The sequence below is a fragment of the Mesoplodon bidens genome (genome assembly GCF_964165515.1).
Source record: "Mesoplodon bidens genome assembly, chromosome: X".
Classification (NCBI taxonomy): Eukaryota; Metazoa; Chordata; class Mammalia; order Artiodactyla; family Ziphiidae; genus Mesoplodon; species Mesoplodon bidens.
Window position 1 is genome coordinate 44,245,893 of NC_138163.1, and position 23,954 is coordinate 44,269,846.

The 23,954-nt window shown below is 41.7% G+C and overlaps 1 protein-coding gene across 2 annotated transcripts in view; it reads left to right on the plus strand.

Annotated features, from left to right (window-relative positions):
* Positions 1–23,954, plus strand: part of DCX (doublecortin) — a gene marked incomplete at both ends in the record, with an annotated part of 121,526 nt that overhangs the window by 93,457 nt on the left and 4,115 nt on the right. For both annotated transcript variants that reach the window (XM_081222529.1, XM_081222528.1), the window contains one exon: positions 16,846–16,940. In XM_081222529.1, coding sequence (XP_081078655.1) covers positions 16,846–16,940 — 95 coding nt within the window. The remainder of the gene's footprint in view (positions 1–16,845; positions 16,941–23,954) is intronic.

Genomic DNA, 23,954 nt, shown 5'->3' on the forward strand with positions numbered 1-23,954 from the left:
ATCGCTTCTTCAATTTGAGGCAGCTTGAGCAGCCTATTGGCTTTGAAATGCCCGTGGCCTGGAAAAAAAGCCGGTCCTGCTGGCCTCACACTACCATGCCTATCACCGGCCATCTCTTTATTCTCAAGCAGAAGGAACTCAACTGTGAAGAGGCAGCTCAGGCTTTTCATACTTCCATGTCTTTGCATACCCTGTTCTCCCGCACCTGGAATGCCATCCCTCAAACCTGCCACTCTTCTTTGCTTGAAAACTCCTATTCATCCTTCAACACCTCAAATAGAAATAGTTGTTCCATTCTCCACAACATCATAGCACGGTATTCGTATCTCTGGGGTAATATTCACCACAACTGTGTTGTAAAGTATGTATTTACTTGTATGTATTTACTTCCTCAACTAAATGCTGGTTCCCTCAAGGGCAAGGTGTCATGTTCATTTCTGTATCCTCAGTGCTGAGCACAGTACCTGGGTCCTAGTAGATGCCCAAATAATGCTTGTGAATGAATAGATGCATAAGAGCACCTATTTCACCCAGCATGGTACTAGGCACCCAATAAGCATGTAGGTAATATTTGCGGAAGGAATAAAAAATGCATGTGTTTGGTGATATTTTGATTAAGCGTACAGAACAGCACATGAATCTATCTAAGCAAATTCATATTGCTCGAACTACAAAGACCTAGAGTTTACCACTTGGATTGAGAATGAAATTGTTTGTACAGGTTCTAAGCAGGGCCTTGCCAAAAAAAATGGACTTTAAACAGTTGATCAAGATTCCTAAAGTCTGGCAATAACCACTTAGCTGATCATTTTTTCAGAAGTATCACTGGCTATTTCTGGGATTTCTAACCTGTATTACTTATCTCTTGCTATAAAACAAATTACTCTGAAACATAGTTGCTTAAAACAACAAACGTCTTTTATCTCACAGTTTCTGTGGGTCAGGAATTCTGGGGTGGCCTAGCTGGGTGGTTGTGTCCAGCTCAGAATCTCTCATGTAGTTGAGGTCAAGGTATTAGTAGGGGATGCAGTCATATGGAGGCTCAACTGGGTCTGTAGGGTCCACTTCCAAGATGGCCATTGGCAGGATCTTCCCCCCAGACAGCAATTCAAGAGGGTGAATAAGGAAGAAGATGTGGTGCCTTTTATGATCTACTCTCCAAAGCTACACACTGTCACTTCTGTTTTAGTCTATTCATTAGAAGCGGTCACTAAGGCCAGCCCACATTCAAGGGGAGGGGAAGCAGGCTCCATTTCTGGAAGGGAGGAATATCAAAGAATTTGTGGACCTAGTTTTAAACCATCACATAATCCATTAGTTAGAAATGCTGGAGTGGCAGCAGTTTGAAGTAAATCGATTCTCTTTGCAGACTGTATCCAATTGGATTACCCAGCACACATGAACCCAACCACCTGTAATTAAACACAGTTTAAACATGTGTCAAATAATTGGTCTCCAGCATACTACATGCAGAATTTCCCTTCTAAAATGTATGCACTTCACTGATTCTAAGATGTTGGAGACAGAGAAGGAATGCATTAGGACTCAATGAATATGTGTCAAATTGAAAGGAGTTATAATAGATCCCAACCTAGGCTTAGGCAGGCAAGATCTATTCTTATTCCTTCAGAACTCCCTTGCTAAAAGAAGAAATGAGGATGTATTCACACACACAAGGTAAACAAAGTAACCAATTTGAGGTAGGAAAATTGGACCTTACTTGGCAGATGTCAGAATTACAAGCAGCCCCAGTTTCCTACCAGTAAAAAATCTAAAGTGGTATCCTCAGTAGAGAGGATTTAAATCTTCATTTCAGATAGTTCATGAACATAAATGAAGTCAAACTCTAGTCTAGCCAACCTTCATGGCAATTTCTGGAACATTTGAGCTTATCTTAGATGATGTATTTAGAGCCTACACATGATTTCATCCCCAAAGGGTAAAAGGATTCACGTAACACAACCTTGCCCATGCCATGGGAGTTTAGGGCCAAGTCTAGGACATCCACTCAGTGAACATTGCACAGGGGCAAAGCTGATCTCAGGCAAATAGGACTTTAGGTAAGGTTTAGATTTGACATACCCATTTTCCCTTTTCCACCCCCTCCTCACTCAGGACCATCTCAAGCTGGGAGGTGTAGGGAGATAGGATATGGAAGAGGAGGGAGAGACATCTCTCTAGGAAAACCCAATTATACCACTTCCCAGCTTTGTGACTTGGGACAAGTTTCTTACCTTGTCTAAGACTTGGTTTCCATTTTGGATAAGACAGAATTTGCATGTCTAGACAAAAATCATTTTCCATTGTTATCAGTGATTTCCAGGGTTGTAAAATAGCTTCCACAGAATCAGAATCAGGTAACAAGAAGGGTGAGCTATAGACAAGGCATAGTTTTGCATTAGCATAAATTTCTCCTTACAAACAAAGAAAGAATTGTTTCATAAAGTATCAGGGTTTTCTGAGCTGTTAGCAAGGGACATATACAGATTAATACACATTTACCCAAAGAATAATGGCAATGTGTGGGGCTGAAATTCTTTGTTCTTTTGTAGTACATGGTAGTACCACCCTGTTTCCATTCTGTGTCAGTCTGTCTTAGATCTGAGACTTGTGGATGGATCCACATTTCTTCATTCAACCTGAGTGACTAAAGGTTGTGGAAGATAGGCCATTTCCAGGGAATTGTAACTACCTTCCTTTGATGGCAAACAAAAGCCAAAAATGTTCCTCTTTAGCCGAGATTCAAACCAAATGAAACATTGGCTCAGTTCAGGTTCAGTTAAAGGAATGTTTTGATGTTCTATTTCATTAGAAAATATATAGGTTTGATTCTGGTTTGAACAAGTTTGCTAGCTTTTCAAATATATATATATATATATATATATTATATATATATATATATAATATATGTATATATAAAATATATATATTTGGTCCAATTCATGGTTCAGTTAATATCTGGGTTCAGTTGAGGTTTAGGAAATTGATGCTATTTGGTCTGTAATTTGCGTCATAATTTGATTCTTTGTTCCTTAGTCCTTAAGTTGTCGCTTTCCCATTCTGCCCATGAATAAATCAAAGTCCTTCTACTTTATTCCCTTCAGGTTCAGTCCCTACTCTTGCCAGTACTGAGTTTGCCCCTAAAGGGAATGTCTGTTGCTAAGCCCTAAACTTGAGTTAAGGAAGGATTTGATTGTCTATACCATATTGCTATAAGGAGCTCTCATTCTCACTGGGCAGAGCTGACAGACTCTGAGAATCCAAGTCCCATTAGCCAAGTTTGTCTTTAAAGTAGGGCAAGGGATTGTGTGGTAAGCAGATGAAACCTGAGCCCAGAAGGCTCCTATGGAATGTTTGAAGGAAGTTTGTGCAGCTCCCTTTTGATTAACCTAGGACTTGCCATTTGATGGGCAAAGATAAGCCTGGCTTCAGAACTAAAGGAAGACATTTCTGTGTCTCTCTCTATTTCCGTTTTAGCCATTAATGCGTTAATTTTTCTCTTTATGCAGCTCCCCACCAATTGAATTGCATTGAATTGAATTAAAAGAACAAAGTCAGCTAGTTGCTGGGAGGGAATCTTTTATTTTTCTTTCTTTCTTTTTTTTTTTAAAAGGAGCCTCCAAGGAAGCTAATTCCCACTTGAGAGGATTGTAATGTGATAATGAGTTTGCTATTCTTCAATAGTATGTCATTGTTGTAGCAACCGGATATTCTCCACCCTCCTTCCCCCAACCTATGTGCACCTATTCCTGAAAGTCAAATCTTCCCTGTTCCCAAACTCCCAAGGATGAATGTCTTCTCTACCAAAATACACAGCTTTTGAAAGGGGAGGTCAAGGGCCACACAACAGCCAGGTGAGGGTGCCCATGGGAGAATGGTATCCGGGAGTCCTCTTCTGAACCAAAGACGCTGCTTTGGGTTGCCTAAGATGGAGGGACCTGGATGTTCTGACCTTCCTGAATGTGACTGTCTGGATATACCAGCTCGGTCTAATAAAAATATAATGCGAGCCACAAATGCAAGCCTTGTATGTAATTTTAAATTTTCTAGTAGCCACAGTTAAGCTCAAAGAAACAGGTGAAATTAGTTTTGAAAATGTATTTTATTTTACTGAATATATCTGAAATCTTATCATTTCATCATGTAACCAATGTAAGAAATTGTTGAGATATTTTACATTTGTTGAAATGGGATTGTATTTTACACTTACAGCACATCTCAATTCTGACTAGCCACACTTCAAATGCTCACTAGCCACATGTGACTAGTAAACAACACAATACCCTTCTTCTGCATCTGAGAGAAGTTCCAGATAATGATCTTTTACATGAAGTAAATGCTCTGCACTTGGCAAAATATTTCCAAACCTATCATCTCAGTTGTCACTCATAATAGCACCATGGCTTAAATTGGGAAAGGAAAATTATCCAATTTTTTTTAGATTGGAGAGCTAAGATATAAAGAGGTTCAGTAAATCTTTCAGTCTTCCGGATATCTACTTAGTACTCAAGAACGAGAGCCCAGCTCTCCTGACTCCCAGGAGTTGCATTGTCCTTAAATCAGGGTGTAGAAGCTCCAGAGTGGTGAATAAACGGTCTCTGTTGCATGGTCCTTGCTTCTCTGCTTCCTTCCACCTTCCCCCATCTCCAGGCAAGGGATGTGGAGAGTCTGGGAGAGGGGGGTGGTATCTGTGTCATTCTCTTTGTGCAACATAGAGCAAGCCATGGGTAATTAAGCGCCTTTGTTTCCAGTGCCCAGTCCTAGACACTCCATCAGCTCCCCTACTGTCAGTCCAAGGAGAAGTGGTGCCCTTGGCGAAGCTATGGGAAGAGAAAAACTTGCCTTGCCTCCTCCCCCATTCCGATTCTTTCTAAAACCACAGCTTACGTCTAGTTTAAGTGGAAGAACTGTCCTATATATAAGGCAACGTTTCCATTGCCATTGGAGAGCCATTTAGTAAATGGTTGGAGCAAGCAGTCAAATGCCACCCCCCCGCCCCCATCCCCGAGCACTCCACACAGCATGGGATGCGGTCGTGCTAACCCATCTCCCTGCGGTAGCAGTCCTAGCAACCTGCTGCAGCTGGGGACTTGTGTGTTTTTTGGCTGCGTTGGGTCTTCATTGCTGCGCGTGGGCTTTTCTCTAGTTGTGGTGAGCAGGGGCTACTCTTCGTTTTAGAGCATGGGCTTCTCATTGTGGTGGCTTCTCTAGGGCATGCAGGCTTCAGTAGTTGTGGCATGCGGGCTTCAGTAGTTGTGGCGCGCAGGCTCTAGAGCGCAGGCTCAGTAGTTGTGGCATGTGGGCTTAGTTGCTCCTCGGCATGTGGGATCTTCCTGGACCAGGGCTCGAACCCGTGTCCCCTGCATTGGCAGGCGGATTCTCAACCACTGCGCCACCAGGGAAGTCCAGGGACTTGTGTTTAAATACAACTGATTCCCCAAATTTTTGGTGGAGTAACTAGTAATGCTAGGTGCTATGAGGAAAAGAAATGATAAGATGAATTACCTGTCACTAAGAAGCTTATGATTTATTTGGGGAACCAGTATGCATATAAATTTAACAAAAGTTTTTATTTACAAATACTTACATAGTTCATATGTGCCAAGCAACCATTCTGATCACTTTACGTGTATTAACTAGTTTAATCCTTACAACAACTTTACAAGGTAGGTGCTATTATCCTCATTTGCAAATGAAGAAGCTAAGGCAGATGAACAACATGACCTGTCCAAGATCACACAGCTAGTAAGTGGTAGAGCTGGGATTTGAATCCAGGCAATCTGGCTCCACAGTCCACAATGTAACCATTGCACTGTGATGCTAAATAAGACTTAATGATAATGGTTTGTTTAAATGCCAAGTGCATGAGAGATACAGGCAGTAAGTGCTATTGGAAGTACTGGAGTTTGTGGGAAAGAGAGTTCATTGGGGGCTAGGGTGCTAAGGGAAGTCTTCCTGGAAGAACTGGGGCTTGAAAGAGAATTAGATTTCAATCGATAAGGAAATGGATATTTCTGGCAGCAGAGAAAGCATGAACAAAAGGGCAGAGGTGGTGATGAATATAGCCTATCGGGGTACAGAGAGGCGACCATTAAATCTACATCTCCAGCCCCAACCTTCCTTCTGGATGTCAGTGCCATGAATGCTTACCAGACAATTCTGCTTATATGTGCCAAATGCAACGTGTCTAAAAGTCAAAAACGTCTCCTCTCCCCAACTCCCTGACAGTAGAATCAATTCTATTCTATTCCCCGGGCGCAACACCTTGGCGTTATCTTTGACTCTTCCCACTCTTTTAATCCTTCATGTCCACCATATGCTGTTCCTGTTGTTGAACATTTGAAACATCTTCACCTTTCCCACACAGAAGTCCCTTCTTTTCCCTCATCACCTGATGCCTGGATTACTCAACACGCTCCTACATAGTATCTCTGCTTCAAATCTCTGTCCACTTACACATCTGCTGTGGTGCCACCACATTTTTCATCCTAAAACATGGCCATTGTGTAACTTTCCTGCTCCAATACCTTCAGTGCTTCCACATTGAGTTCACTGATCACCCCCGCCCCCATGGTAAGGCTGAGCGAGTAAAAAGAGAGAAGGGCCGACAGCTGAAGACTCTGTTCTGGGGAGCACAGCAATAACAGGCAAAACCCAGCATTACGGGCTTCACTCGGGAAAATTTCAGTCCACTAATGCCTGACCGGCTAGCCAAAGAATTAGTGTTCAGCCAGCATAGGTTGATAAATCACCCGCTGTGGAAGGGGATTTCCTAACTTGGTGCTTCAATTCCTTCCATTTCTAATAATGGCAGTAGTAATAGCAATAGAAAATGTCATTACTGAGCCCTCCCTATCTGCTAAGGCACCTGGCTAAGCATTTTATAGGTAGTCTCTCACGTACTCCTCAGAACAACAACAATTTACATATGCATTCTTTTTATTCAAATGTTACAGTTCAGGAAACAGACTCACAGAGGGTAGGTTACACCCAAGGTCACACATCTAGGAAATGGCTAAGCCAGGATTTTAAACCCTGACTGATTCCAAAGCATATGTTCTTTCCACAAATAAGAGCAGTGTAGTTTCTTCTAGTTCCTGCCCAATAAAATTGGGAGTGAGTGTTGACAACAGGCGTGCTCCACCAGAAACATGTTCCCAGCAGAACCACCTTCGACTGGAAATAAATGTTGTCAGCATTGTCAAGCTTGAGAAAATAATCTTGGCACATCCAGCAGCCTTCTTACAGACGTCCTCTTCTTGAGGGAAACTGATCTGTGCCAGAATATTACACAACTGGCTACACATATCTGTTCTTTTGTTTTGTTTTTTAAACATCTTTATTGGAGTATAATTGCTTTACAATGGTGTGTTGGTTGCTGGTGTATAACAAAGTGAACCAGCTATACATATACATATATCCCCATATCCCCTCCCTCTTGCATCTCCCTCCCACCCTCCCTATCCCAACCCTCTAGGTGGTCACAAAACACCGAGCTGATCTCCCTGTGTTATGCAGCTGCTTCCCACTACCTAGCTATTTTACATTTGGTAGTATGTATAAGTCCATGCCACTCTCTCACTTCGTCCCAGCTTCCCCTTCCCCCTCCCCGTGTCCTCAAGTCCATTCTCTACTCCTGCATCTGTATTCCTGTCCTGCCCCTAGGTTCCTTTTTTTAAATAAATTTATTGATTGATTTATTTCTATTTTTGGCTGCGTTGGGTCTTCGTTGCTGCATGTAGGCTTCTCTCTATTTGCGGCGAGTGGGGGCCACTCCTCGCCACAGTGCATGGGACTCCCACTGCGGAGGCTTCTCCCGCTGCAGAGCACAGGCTCCAAGCACGAGGGCCTCAGCAGTTGTGCCTCGATGGCTCCAGAGCGCAGGCTCAGTAGTTGTGGCTCACGGGCTTAGTTGCTCCACGGCATGTGGTATCTTCCTGGACCAGGGCTCGAACCTGTGTCCCCCGCATTGGCAGGCAGATTCTCAACCACTGCGCCACCAGGGAAGCCCTGCCCCTAGGTTCTTCAGAACCATTTTTTTTCTTTAGCTTCCATATATATATGTGTTAGCATACGGTATTTGTTTTTCTCTTTCTGACTTACTTCACTCTGTATGACAGACTCTAGGTCCATCCACCTCACTACAAATAACTCAATTTCGTTTCTTTTTATGGCTGAGTAATATTCTATTGTATATATGTGCCACATCTTCTTTATCCATTCATCTGTTGATGGACACTTAGGTTGCTGCCATGTCCTGGCTATTGTAAATAGAGCTTCAATGAACACTGTGGTACATGACTCTTTTTGAATTACGTTTTTCTCAGGGTATAGGTCCAGTAGTGGGATTGCTGGGTTGTATGGTAGTTCTATTTCTAGTTTTTAAAGGAACCCCCATACTGTTCTCCATAGTGGCTGTATCAATTTACATTCCCACCAACAGTGCAAGAGGGTTCCCTTTTCTCCACAACCTCTCCAGCATTTATTGTTTGTAGATTTTTGGATGATGGCCATTCTGACTGGTATGAGGTGATACCTCATTGTAGTTCTAATTTGCATTTCTCTAATGATTAGTGATGTTGAGCATCCTTTCATGTGTTTGTTGGCAAGCTGTGTATCTTCTTTGGAGAAATGTCTATTTAGGTCTTCTGCCCATTTTTGGATTGGGTTGTTTGTTTTCTTGATATTGAGCTGCATGAGCTGCTTTTATACTTTGGAGATTAAACCTTTGTCAACTGCTTCGTTTGCAAATATTTTCTCCCATTCTGAAGGTTGTCTTTTTGTCTTGTTCATGGTTTCCTTTGCTGTGCAAAAGGTTTTAAGTTTCATTAGGTCCCATTAGTTTATTTTTGTTTTTATTTCCATTACTCTAGGAGGTGGGTCAAAAAGGATCTTGTTGTGATTTATGTCATAGAGTGTTCTGCCTATGTTTTCCTCTAAGGGTTTTATAGTGTCTGGCCTTACATTTAGGTCTTTAATCCATTTTGAGTTTATTTTTGTGTATGGTGTTAGGAAGTGTTCTAATTTCATTCTTTTACATGTAGCTGCCCAGTTTTCCAGCACCACTTATTGAAGAGGCTGTCTTTTCTCCATTGTATATTCTTTCCTCCTTTATCAAAGATAAGGTGACCATATGTGCATGGGTTTATCTCTGGGCTTTCTGTCCTGTTCCATTGATCTATATTTCTGTTTCTGTGCCAGTACCATACTGTCTTGATTACTGTAGCTTTGTAGTAGTCTGAAGTTAGGGAGCCTGTTTCCCCCAGCTCTGTTTTTCTTTCTCAAGTTTGCTTTGGCTCTTCAGGATCTCTTGTGTTTCCATACAAATTGCGAAATTTTTTGTTCTAGTTCTGTGAAAAATGCCATTGGTAGTTTGATAGGGATTGCATTGAATCTGTAGATTGCTTTGGGTAGTAGAGTCATTTTCACAATGTTAATTCTTCCAATCCAAGAATGTGGTATATCTCTCCATTTGTTTGTATCATCTTTAATTTCTTTCATCAGTGTCTTATAGTTTTCTGCATACAGGTCTTTTGTCTCCTTAGGTAGGTTTATTCCTCGATATTTTATTCTTTTTGTTGCCATGGCAAATGGGAGTGTTTCCTTAATTTGTCTTTCAGAATTTTCATCATTAATGTACAGGAAGGCCAGAGATTTCTGTGCATTAATTTTGTATCCTGCTACTTTACCAAATTCATGGATTAGCTCTAGTAGTTTTCTGGTAGCATCTTTAGGATTCTCTGTGTATAGTATCATGTCATCTACAAACAGTGCCAGTTTTACTTCTTCTTTTCTGATTTGGATTCCTTTTATTTCTTTTTCGTCTCTAATTGCTGTGGCTAAAACTTCCAAAACTATGTTGAATAAGAGTGGTGAGAGTGGGCAACCTTGTCTTGTTCCTGATCTTAGTGGAAATGCTTTCAGTTTTTCACCACTGAGAATGAGGTTGGTTCTAGATTTGTCATATATGGCCTTTATTATGTTGAGGTAAGTTCCCTCTATGCCCACTTTCTGGAGGGTTTTTATCATAAATGGGTGTTGAATTTGGCGAAAGCTTTTTCTGCATCTACTGAGATGATCATATGGTTTTTCTCCTTCAGTTTGTTAATATGGTTTATCACATTGATTGATTTGCATATATTGCAGAATCCTTGCATTCCTGGGATAAACCCCACTTGATCATGGTGTATGATCCTTTTAATGTGCTGTTGGATTCTGTTTGCTAGTATTTTGTCGAGGATTTTTGCATCTATATTCATCAGTGATATTTTTAGTTTTTTAAGGAACCTCCATGCTGTTCTCCATAGTGGCTGTATCAATTTACATTCCCACCAACAGTGTAGGAGGGTTCCCTTTTCTCCACACCCTCTCCAGCATCACATATGTGTTTTGCAAAAGGGAAAACTCTTACTTCTCTCCCTTATTTGAAAGATTCAGCACTGTATGCTGTTTAAGACTCTGTAGGGAATAGATTTAAAGTTCAAATTCCAACTTCTGAACTTATGGTATCTCACAACTTATGATTGAATTTGGTCTGAGAACTGGCCCTATGATCAAATCAGTGAAGAACTGTTTTAGGGCCTCTTAGTTCTTTCTTCCCTACTGGATGGTTCTGGGGAGAGAGACAAAGGATTTCCACTGAGCAGACGCAATTAGCCAAACCAATCCACACACCCCGCCCAAGGGCCCTTTGGAATGAATGTGTGAAAACCACAGGCCCTGTCTCTTGGCCTTGTTCTAAAGTAAGTTGAAACCACTTTGGTTCTACTTGGATGGCCTTCCAGGAAACCTCCCTGTATAAGTAGGGAGAAACCAGGTTGTCTTTGGCCTGGAATGAAGGAATGCTTACAGCATCTCAATATGAGAAAAAAATGAGGAAGTGGCTAAATCGTATATTGAGATCTCCCTCTGCAAGGCATTAGGGAATTAGAAAAGACAAGACAGAGAACCAGTCACTAAAAGGTCATGGTGGTATGTGATATGCTAACTTTGAGGGAATTTTGAAATGAATCTGTGAGCAAATCCTCAAGTCCACCATCCATTGAGGAGAAGCAGTTTATACACTTTAAGCAAGTCCTACACTTTCTGAGCTTCTATATCCTTGTGATTAAAAGGAGACCATTAATTCCTGGCTACCATCTCTTGGGGTTATCAGGAGAATCATGTGAATTCATATATTGCAAAATGTTTTGAAAACAATTGTAGAAATACATCTTCAATTATTAAGGTGGCTCTGAAATTATTGCATGGCCTTTTTTTTGTAGACTGAGTTATTTATTTTCAGTGAGCAATATTTCAAAATAGACATCAAACCAAAACCAGTAGACTTGATTTTGAGTTGAGCTCAAGTGTTGGGATTAGAATGGGAGGGAAAAGCCAGAGCTAAGTGAATGAGTGTTAAGTCAGTTTGCTCTCCTGTCAAAGGTTGGGTGAAAACATATGTCAAACTGGCCCTTTTCTTCCTGTGCCATGCAAACCTGAACCCAGAAAGTATAATGACTTGTCTAACTCATTACCCAGACAATTCTTTAATCCCTGTACCTGGGGCTACTTACATCCACCTTACACACAGTTGCATCCTGATTTCCAGGGATCAGTCCAGCCTCCAGACAAGGGAATCCATAGTCTAAGAGCTCAGCATCAACTTGCCAGGCTGGTGACCATACTCTGCCCTTGGCCGCCCATGCAAGAAACTGAACTTTCTCCTTGTTCTTTGGGAACTGACTCCCTCCACCTTGTTCCTCACTCCTGGGAACTCGTATTCCCCTAAACATTTAAATCCCTGCAAATCTAGTTAATTCAGCCTAGTTACCTGACCCGCCATCTTTTGTTTGGGCTTGTCCTGTTCCATTCTGATAGAGCCAAGGATTTAAAAACAAGCGCTGGGGAATAGGCAGGTATAATCATTCAGAGAAGCTAGTAAGCCAAGACTGTGCCAGGCCAAGCTTGGCAATTGTGTTGCATACCTGAGGGGAGTGACAGGGCACAGATACCATCTTCCCAGAGGCATGTGGCATGAGGGCAGTTACATGTCTGTCTGTCTGCTCTGTCTGCTATTGTTTCATGACATTTTCTATGAAACCCAGTTGGTAGGGTGAACGGAAGATAGCTCTTGCTAATCACTTTCTAATCTAAACTAGATCAAGTAGGATAAAAGTCTAGAAGATGAGCATAAGCTCTGGTGTCTGCTTCTACCTGCTCCTATTTCTTTCTTTTTTTCTCTGCCACAACCCTTCTCCTTCCTTCCCACCCGCCATCAGAAAGTTGTCATAAGTAGGAGTCCCAGAAGCAAATCATGTAAAAAAGGAAGAGCAATGTAGCAAAAACTGAAAACAAACCAAAACACACATAGGCTTTGGAATCAGAGAGACCTGTGTTCAAATCCTGACTTTGCTACCCCTAACTGGAGCGAGCCTCTATTTCCCTAACAGAAATTAGAAAAGGACTAGATGAGGCTCTGTGTGTGTGTGTGTGTGTGTGTGTGTGTGTGTGTGTGTGAGAGAGAGAGAGAGAGAGAGAGAGAGAGAGAGAGAATGGAAAGAGAGAAAAGAGTGCCTGGCTTATCACAGACACACAATAAGCATTATTATCCTGGTTTTTATTGATAAGACTGATAAGACAGCCTAGGAGATTGAAAAGTTCCTGATGTACCTTGCTGTAGAGGGGAAAAAATGAACTGCACAATGAGAAGAAAGAAATAAAAGGATTTGGACTATGAATAATAAAAGGTGACAACAGTGAGGCAGTGCTGTGGTTCTGAGGAGGGAAATGAGAGAGACAAGTAAAAGAGGGCAAAGACTCCCCCAATGCATTCTCAAATTGCAGCTGAGAACTGGAACATCAGAGACAGGAACTAAAGATGTTTAGTAAAGCAGAATAAAGGAAAATGAGGGCTATCAAACCGATGTTATTTCCAGTCCCTCTCAAAATGAACTGTGACAGCTTTCCATGTGGATTTGCCAATCCAAGACTATGCACAGTTCGTCAAACCCTATTTTCATCTTTCCCTGCTACTTCTTTTACGTGACATTTATACGAATTGGCTTCAGAATTCAAATCAAATGACACCCTCCCAGACTTTTTTTCCCACAGAACCCATAGAGGAAATGCATATGAGAATATATTTTTATGTAGTGTGCTCCTTCAGCTTGTAAGGAATTGACATTTGCCTGTATGTGTCTATATTTTCTCATTTCTCTCTGTCTATCTTTGGGTTTGGTTCCATTAGGGAAGTCTGGGAAAGTGTCTATGTTTTTTTCAACAATGAAATTAATTGTAGTTAAATGGTTAAAAACTGATTTTCCAAATGCTTATTGAATGTTGATGACAAAATTAAATCCTTTATTTATAAGCAGCTTAAGATTGTTCTGGGGAGTGATTCATTGGGGGAGTGGCAGTGAAATATATATAAACATATACAGACATACAGAGAATAGAGAGAGAGGTATACATGGAATATGTATTTATGTATTACCCGTAAAGTTTGCGGAGGAGAGAGTTACAGAGAATATTGATAAAAGAACTAGAAATTGCAAAAGAAACCTGTATGTGCAGATGATCTATGGCCAATAAGTGGAAACTGACTCCCATACAGATAAGCTTTGGTTAATAATTTTCCACATTTTGCCAAGACCAGTGGGCTCATTCTCAGATAAGAAGCTAGATAAGAGGGTAGGTGAAAAAGACAGTTTTCACACTGGAAGTATAGTAGCCATCCTTTTGTAGCATGGCTGACAAATGCTGGGAAACTAGAATCTGTTGTTGCCGAAAGATACAGTGACCATGTGGAACAAAATGCCAGAACGTACCTGGGGATTCCTACATCTGTTAGACTTCCTGGCTGGGGTCATGGGTCTTTTGGAAGACATTCATTATGTCAGCTCACACTGATCACCAAGATTGCTCTCCATCTTGAATACTAGGGGCCAGGTCCTGTTTGGAGACCCCCAGGCACTCCTTCCTTTACCTGCAGAGTAAATGACTCCTTTGCCTCACTGTGGCTTCACAGACTCCTGCCTTTTCCAAAGTGCCTCTTTTATTCACCAGAAAGCCTAGTGCCCTGGCAAAGCCTAGCTCCCCCAGTCTGTGTGCTGTTTGGCACAGGTCATGTTCCTCCTTGCGTGGCTTGCATGGTACGTGCACATCACGCTCGCTCCAAGCTTGCCTGGCCTCTAGGCCTCTATCTTCTCCCCATCCCTTCTCTGCCTCCTGAGTGCTTTAATTTAAGCCGTCAGCGCCTCTCACCTGGACTAATGCGTTGTCTTCTAACCAATCTCTTTGCTTCTACCTTTAACCATCCCACACCCGCCCACCTCACCAGTCTTCCCCCTGCATCTGGAGTCATAGTTTTTAAGTGCAAATTTGATGGTATCACTCCCAGATTTCTTTCACACATCAAACCCAGACTTCACAAAAGGCCTCCAGGGTCTGGTGTTTATCCTCAACTCCAGTCTCATCTCTCAGAATTCACTGCTGGCATCCTATGCTTGAGCCATTTGGAGCTATTTGCACTTCTGTAAACATACTGTATTCTTTCACACCGCCATGTTTTTGCCCCTACTGGTGTAATTCTGAAGTCTGGAATACCCTTTTTACCCTCTCTGCCTAACTAGCTCCAATTCATCGTCTCAGTGGCTTTATTGAGATATAACTGACATAACAAACAGTTCACTCATTTAAAATGTACAATTCACTGGATTTTAGTTTAGCCATAGAGTTGTGCAACAATCACCACTATTTAATGCCAGAACATCTTCATCCCCTCAAAGAAACTCTGTACCTATTAGCAGACCTCTCCATCCTGCCCTGCCTAATTCCTCCTTGTCCCCTGCTGGCCAGCCCCTGGCAACCGTTGATCTACTTTCTGTCGCTATGGGTTTGTCTATTCCAGAGTCACCTCTCAAGACTTTTTTCAGGTGTTGCCTCCTAGTCCACTGATTTCAAAGCCTCTCCACTGGGCTCCAATAATACCCCTTGTATGGCTCTGTCATAGCACTTATTCCCACTGTATTCTTACCTGCCACCCCACCGGAAGTGACTTACTCATCTCTGAAACCTCAACGTCTAATACTTGGCTTCCCTTAGAGAAAGTACTCTGTAGCTACTGGCCAACTGAATGAATGACTTCCAGGAAGCCCTGACAGGGAGAAAGGCCTCTCAATGAGTGGGTTAGAGATGAGTGAATTCACAGGCAAGGCCAGACGGTGGATTCCTAAGTGCCCATTTTTCAGCTCACTTGCACTTGGATAAACTCATCAACCACCACACTGATGTCTCTTTCATCCCTACAGTTGATATGCAGGTTCTGGAACCTAGGGAAACATTACCATAAGTGGTGCAGAGGAAGTATATCCTCAGGAAATACTCATGATATACCAGTTTAAGCTTTACCTGTGGGACTAACAGCAACACTCTCAGGCCATCTTCCTGCTTAACTTTTTCAATTTCCTCCCCCCGCCCCGTTCCTGTCTTCCCTTCCTCCTTCTTTCTCTTCTCCCCCCGCCCCCCACCAACACCCTTGGGATATTTGCCCTTTTTTTTTTTTTTTTTTTTTTTTTTTTGCGGTACACGGGCCTCTCACTGCTGCGGCCTCTCCCGTTGTGGAGCACAGGCTCCGGACGCGCAGGCTCAGCGGCCATGGCTCACGGGCCCAGCCGCTCCGCGGCATGTGGGATCTTCCCAGACCGGGGCACGAACCCACGTCCCCTGCATCGACAGGCAGACTCTCAACCACTGCGCCACCAGGGAAGCCCTGCCCTTATTTTTAAAGCACGTTTCAGAATATCTGATGAACAATGTAGGTCCTTAGATTTTAAAAGAGATTAACTTTAGATGCGATGTCTGAACATGAATCCCCTTTGAAAGCTGCTAATTGTTCTATTTCAGGGCACCACATTTCTTTACATGATTGGGTCTTTAAAAAATCTAGTCAGCAAGGGAATATAAGACAATTTTGCAAACACAGTGGAATATGGAGATGTTAAGTACTAAACCATCTCATTTTCAGCATTTTACTGACTAGAGACAAATGCGGGTGCACCCTGACTCTGGCTACTGTCATCCTTTTTCTGTCTCTAAGACTTTCTCCCGATTTCAAACTTCCTCCTTCTTCTCTTCCCCAAGAATCTCTTGTCTCCCGTCTCGTCTCCTCCATTCCTCATCTCCTTCTCTCCCTCTTTCTCGATTCTCTCCTCTGCCCATTTTGCTGTAGACACCTCTATGTTTTGCACTCCATTTCTCCTCCACTTTCTTTTTCATTCTTCTTCCTAATTAGCTCCCTCTCTCTTTTTTTCCCTTCTGTTCTTTGCACCCGGAATGAGGTAGGGAAGAGAGAGTGGGAGGAAAGATGAGCAGGAAAAGAGAGAGGGGAGAGAGATAGACATCATCTGTCACCAAAGGGGATGTGCCCTGGTCCAAATCACCCATATTGCTTCCCCTTTAAGGTAAGGCAGCATAATCTCTTTGTGCCTCAATTTTGTCTCACTTATAAAATTGAAACAAATTAATATGCTCCCAGACTACCTCCCAGAGACGTTGCTAGGGTCAAACTTGGGAATGAATATGAAAAAGGTTTGAAAAGAACCAGACCCCTGTAATTGGAAGCACACGGGGGAATGGGTGGGTGGATTACTGCCTTGCACTGTATGGGGATCTAATTAACTGAGCATTGCAGTTCTTGCCTTTCTGAGGAATGTGTTTCTTTTCACCTTTGTTCTGTGCAGTCACATCACTGGGTTGTCTGTATAGCTCGTTTGAATGTTCTTAGTGTCTTCGGAGGGGAAGGATAACGTGTTCCTTTGTATGCTGTTGATTTTTATCCCTTCCTTTTCTCTTGCCTTGGGCTAGCAAACGGAACCTCCAGCAGCCAGCTCTCTACCCCCAAGTCTAAGCAGTCTCCCATCTCTACGCCCACCAGTCCTGGCAGCCTCCGGAAGCACAAGGTATTATGTCTCTTATACCTTACTAAACCCCTTTGCACTTGGACTTTTTGGAATGGCTGGTGAGGGTTTTCTCTTCCGTCTACCTCAGCAGCACATCCAGGCCAGAATTTCCCTTCGTTTGGTCCATTAGCTTGAAGTGCTGGGAATCCCAGCAGGGGCTAAGCTTCTAGTCACTTTTATTTATTCTTCTGACCCCCAGTTTATTTAATTCTGGTTATATTTAACCAAAAGGAAGAGGTATGAAGGGCCCAAATAACCATTCTGAGCTAATAGTGTCACCAACTGATGGCTCAGGGGCTGAGTTAAGCACTTGTCCCTGCAGTCCAGGGGCACAGCAAAGAGGGCATTGAGGGCAACTTATGGCCCCAGGCTCCAATAAATGACATAAAGAAAGTTAGCCCTAAGCTACTCCCTTTAGATTCGCAGGACATCAAAGTATGAACAGGCCCTAGTTTCATTGTATAGTCTTCATTACCAGGCAGATTCTGGTACAGTGTAGGAAGAGAGGGCATATATACATTGCATTGGCCCTGGGCACCCTTTACACCTCTAAGTCATCCCCAATAAATATACCATTAAAATAATAGACATGTAGAAATTCTCTACCCCCGCTTTCCAAACTGATTCCCACCCAGAAATCTCTTCTGTATCAAAAATCTGGCGTGGCCACTGCCTTCAACCTCATCTCTGAGGCCATGTAATGTGGCTTCTGCTCCGATTACCACACCCTAGGGCAGCTTCCTCTAGGATTCTCTTGTCTTCTCCCAGCTCACAAGACTTGGCGAGAGATGGAGAAAGGCAAAAAGCCACCAATGTGGCCAACTCCATCACAGAACCATAGAGGGTAAGAGCTACAAGAGATCTGAGATGGAGATAAATTCGTTTCATTTGATTCTCTCAATAATCTTGTGAGATTGATGTTTTCCAGACGAGAAAATTGAAACCCAGAATGAAGTTACTTACTGGGGTGACATAGCTAGGTAGCAGCAGACGTAAGACTGGCACCCAGGTTACTACCACTGGTTTGCTGGAGCCAGTTCACACTAGCTCCTGAGAGCTGATTGTGTACATCGCCTCCCAACTCTGTTCGGTAACATTGTGTTGTTACCTCGAGCTCAGCCATGATGGGAATATTTATTTACACCATAGAATTCAGCAAATACTACAAATCAAGGTTGTTGTTTTCTCCCACAGGAAGTCGGTTGTTACACATTTAACAGCACACCGCTGCCTGACACCTATTTTCATTTCCTTTTCTCTACATCAGGATTTTTAATTTCCTGGTTAACTTGACCATTACCTGCTCCATCATTCCTAATGCCCATTCCATTCCTTTAATGACTTCTTTAGCTTCTGGTACTGACCCTGACCAGAACCTTTGAATTGTTCTGTTGAGCTATTTGGTTTCCCCAAAGGAAGATCTGCTGAACTGTCTGTGTAACCAACGGTACCCAGAGATTGTGAGAGGGATGAAAATTGCTTTTGCAGTCAGCTTTCAGTGATTCTTCTGAGCAGCAAAGCTTGTTAGTGTGGACATTCCAAGACGAGGAGTAGCCTACTTCAGTTGTTCTACTGTCCACACAGAGCCTCCTGGGGAGGCTCCACTGTTTCTTACTGTGTCTTTTCTCTATGCATTTCTGCCCATACTTTCCTTCTGGGAAGTGTGACCTACCCCAGCACCTTCCATCAGTACCTTCTCCAAAGGGCTGAGGGCAGCCTGGGCATTTATTTGGTCTGCACACTAGAGTCCTTCCCCTTTGTAACTGACATGTTCAGTTCATTTAGGCTGAGGCCCCACCATCCATAAGTCCATTGAGGTGAGTGCATTGTTAAACCGTTTCATTTGGTTGGGTTTGCAGGCTTTGTGTGTGTGTGTGTGTGTGTGTGTGGTTTGTTTTTGTTTTGGACTTGTCAGAGCCTATTTTCTTTGTATCATTGAGTTTTCAGTATATCATTTTATTTTTCAAATTACCCTTTTTTAATGGCAGTTAAGCAAACAAACATTAAATAATAAATTATATAATTTTCTAGAGCAAACTTTAAAAAACATTTGGATTTTGGTATAATTTTCACTAAGTTTTTACTTCTTACTTTGATATTTCAAATTTACAGAGTTGTAAGATTGTAAGTACAAAGAACTTCTGTATACTCTTTATAAAGATTCACCAGTTGTTTACTTTTTTCCCTTTTACTTTATTTTTTGTGTTCTCTCTCCCTCCACACACACACACACACACACACACACACACACACTCACACACACACTTTACTAAATTTTTTAACCATTCGAAATTAAGACATCATGCCCTTTTACCTCTAACTACTTCAGTAGGTATTTCCTAAGAATAAGGACATTTTCTTTCATAACCATAGTACAATTATAAAATCAGGAAGTTTGCACTGATTCAGTACTGTTATATACTCTGCCGTCCATATTCAAATTTTATCAGTTGCCCCAAGAGCGTTCTTTTTTTCTGGTCCAGGATCCAATCTAGGACCACACATTGCCTTCGGTGGTCATGTGTCTTTAGTCTTCTTTTTTATTTTTTCTGCGGTACGCGGGCCTCTCACTGTTGTGGCCTCTCCCGTTGCGGAGCACAGGCTCCGGACGCTCAGACTCAGCGGCCATGGCTCATGGGCCCAGCCACTCCGCGGCATGTGGGATTTTCCCGGACCGGGGCACGAACCCGTGTCCCCTGCATCGGCAGGCAGACTCTCAACCACTGCGCCACCAGGGAAGCCCTCTTTAGTCTTCTTTAATCTAGAAAAGTTCTTGAGTCTTTTTAAAAATCTTCAAGACAGTATATTGTAGAAATGAAGAGCACAGGCTAGTTATTTGGTAAAATGTCCTTCGATTTAGGTTTGTCTGATGTTTCCTTGTGGTTAACAGATTGTGCATTTGGGACAAGAAATGTCATAGAAGTGATGTTGCATCTCGCTCAGTGCATCCTGTCAGGAGGCAGTAGCCTCATGCTTACACCACCAATGATGGAGGATGAACTGGTCTTTCTGAATAAGCTAAAAAGTGTCTTGTGACCTTGGCTCAGTCCCCCTGGGGCTCAGGCTCAGCTTCTTGCTGCTCCTTTCACAAAGTTACTTGAGCCTTAGCACCGTCGAGGTCCTTGGGCAGTGGGCCTAAGCAGATCTCACCTGAACTTCCATCCAAGTGGACCTGAAAGGTGTGAGTCATGGTGGAGACAGGAAGCAGGTGGCTGAGGCCATGACTTTCCTCCTGCACAATTGGAAACAAACCTGAAGTCCCAGCATCCCTTTGGTAACTTTTGACGGTTGTGACAGGGCCCTAAGCTGTAATCAGCCTCTTGGCTTCTCCTCTTAAGCAACTCATGGAGAATCCTTTTTAATGCAGCTGCGATGAGGTTAGCCAAAGTCCGCATACTCAAGTGCTGCAATATGGACACGAAGTAAATCCTTGTATAGTTAATGAGAACAACATTTTGCATTTTCATACTGCTTTATCTTTCTGCATAGCCATTGTCTCATTTACCCTAGCGATAACCCTGTGAAAGAGATAGGGCAGGTTAGCATTTCCATTTTACAGATGAGAAAAAGGAGGTGCCGAGGTCAAAGACAACCCCAGTATGATTCAACAATTCAGAGAAGGTACCATATTAAAGTCGTTCAAAATGCCTAGAAACACAGGGACACTTTTTCATTTATTTAAAAATTTTTTTTCCAGATTAGTGATTGCCCTCATGGCTTTAAATTTGGAGGCATTTTGCTTGCCAAGTTGCCTGGAGATTGAAGGAAAATATATTTGACATATTATTTGAAAACATAACTAACATTATTTAAACATACATTTCCCTCTGTGTTTCCAGACCTTTTTTTTTTTTTCTGTCATCCTGTAACTGCTTAGAGAGATAGTTTGATGAATAAAGCAGGGTCCTGAATCTTACATCACAGACACCACTCTAAGTGGATTTTGGTAGTGTAATCAAGAGCGAATAAAGAACTGCAGGAGCACACAAAGGAGGGTAGGAAAGACGTCGGACTGTGGGAGGGTGGGAGACACGAAAGCTTTATAGACTAGGTGACATTTAAGTGGGACCTTGAAGCCTGGGTAGGCTTTTGATGGCTGGTGAAGAGAGCGGGCATTCCAGCTTTTAAAAAAATCAGCAAGGACAAAGCCACACCATCAGAAAAGCACAGGGCACATTTGGGAAAAAGTAAACCCAAACTAGGAGCCAGGTTTCTCAAAACTCTCTGACTTCCTTTGGACTATAAGCTTCTTGGACCAGAGACCAAGTTTTTGTTTTCTCTAATGCAATAGTATCGCCAGCACAGCTGTATTTGTTACAAACATTTTGTTCTGTAGGGCTCCAGGGGACTAAGCAAATGAATTTCAGGTGCAAATTACTTGTATTGTTAAGCAATATGTGCGTTTCTGTATTTCTACATATCCATCAACAAAAACAGAATGTTGAGATAATTCCTTTTCCTGAGCATTGTTCTACGCATACAAGAAAATATATGTTAAATACTAAATAAATTGACGGAGGGCAGAAGTACAGAAGTTCAGACCTAGGCCTAGTCCTCTGGATTTTCTCCATAGCCTGCGCCTCACCCCACCCATTCCAAGTCACAGCAGCTGCAAGTGGAGTCGCCTCCCAATTCTACTCCCAGGCCTGTCCCCTCTTCCTCTGAGATAACAGTCTGGAACAGTCTTTCTCAGATATTTATTTCCACTAACCAACCAGCTACACTGAAGGATCTGTTACATGAATGATTCAGAACAGGGGTGAATGCTGAAGCCCAATGGTTCAGTGCGGTGGGACCCAAAGTGGCTTCCATAATGAAAAGGCCCTTGTGTGCTGCCTGAAAAATGCCCAGGGAGTTCACTAACTTGGTAGTGCCTGCCTCCTTTCCCTTGCTTTGGTGTAACTAGAGAAAAACAAAATGTAATGATCCAAGTTATATTTTATAGAATTTTAGGGCTAGAAGGAAACTTAAAGATGTTATAGTCTATATCTTCCTCAATTTTCAGATACAGAAGCAAAGACCCTGAAAGGGGAAGTTAGGCTTAGGACCTAGGTCTCCTGGCTCTTAATCCTGTGCTGTTTCTATTACAGTGGACTTGCATTATGTGTAAGTTTAACTTATGGAATTCATCAGTGGTCACAATATAGTCATATAACAAAATTTCTACAAAACCACCTCTTACATATCTACACATCATTACTTACTGAATATTACTGTATACACTATGCACCAATACATGCATATTGCTATATAGGGTTGCCTGCTCAGGAATCATATAAACAGTATTCAGAACCTATCTATGAAACAGAAACAGAATCAGGGTCATAGAGAACAGACTGGTGGTTGCCAAGGGGGAGGGGGGTGGAAGAGGGTAGGAGTGGGAGTCTGGGATTAGCAGATGCAAACTGGTGTATATAGAATGGATAAACAACAAGGTCCTACTGTATAGCACGGGGAACTATGTTCAATATGCTGTGATAAACCATAATGGAAAAGAATATGAAAAAGAATATATATGTATAACTGAGTCACTTTGCTGTATAGCAGAAATTAACACAACATTGTAAATCAACTATACTTCAATAAAAAAAATTTTTTAAGTATTCAATTGTCAATGTAAAAGATTTTCAAAAGTACTATTTTTTAAAATAACTGAGATAAAATTCACCTTTTTTAAAGTGCACAGTTTAGTGGTTTTTAGAATAATCATAAAGCTGTGCAAGAATGTATTCATCACCTTCAAAAGAAATCCTATGCCCATCAGTAGTCACAGCCTCTTCCCCCTCCACCCACCCACCTGGCAACCACTAATTTACTCTCTGTTTCTGTGAGTTAGCATATTCTGAACATTTCATATAAATTTTCCTCCGAACACTGCTTTAGCTGCATCCCATAACTTTTGGTATATTGTTATTTCATTTTCCTTTATCTCAAAGTATTTTCTAATTTCCTTTGTGATTTCTTCTTTGACCCATTGATTATTTAGCAGTGTGCTGTTTAATTTCCACATATTTGTGAATTTCCCAAATATCTTTCTGTTATTACTTCCTAATTTAATTCCACTGTAGTTGAAGAACATACTTTGTATGATTTAAATCCTTTCAGATTTATTGAGACTTGTTTTATGGGCTAACATATGATCTGTCATGTAGAACATTACATGGGACCTTGAGAAGAATGTGTATTCTGCTGTTGTTGGATGGAGTAGATTAGATGTGTAATTATTTGAAGTGTCTGTCATTCAAGTCTTCTCTTTCCTTGTTGGTCTTCTGCCTAGTTATTCTATCCATTACTGAAGGTGGGGTATTGAAGTTTTCGACCATTATAGCTGAATTGTTTATTCCTCACTTCAATTCAGTCATTTCGTGCTTCAGGTATTTTGGTGCTCTGTTGTTAAGGCACAGATATGTTTTAATTGTTATATTTTATCATTATGAAATGTCCTTCTTTGTCTCTAGTAACAAGTTTTGTCTTAAAATCTATTTTTTCTGATATTAGTATAGCCACTCCAGTTCTCTTTCGGTTACTAACTGCATGGTAAATCTTTTTCATCACTTTACTTTCAACCTATTTATGTTTTTGATTGTAAATTATGTCTCAAACAGCATAGAGCTGAATGTTTTTAAATCCATTCTGCCAATCTCTGCCTTTTCCTTTGAGTGCTTAATCTACTTATGCTTAATGTAATTATTGGTAAATCAGGAATTATGTCTGCCATTTGCTATTTTCCATATGTCTTATGTCTTTTTTTGTCCCTTCACTCCTGTATTTCTGCCCTTTTTATCTTAGGTATTTTTCCAGTATACCATTTTAATTCCCTTGTTGTATTTTTACTAATTTTATTTCGAGTTATTTTCTTAGTGGTTGCCCTGGAGATTACAATTAACATTTTAACATAATCTACTTTGGATTAATATCAACTTAATTTCAACTTTATATAAAATTTTTGCTATTGTATTGATATATCTCTGTTCCTCCCCCCCTTGTGTTCCTATTCACATACAAATTACATCT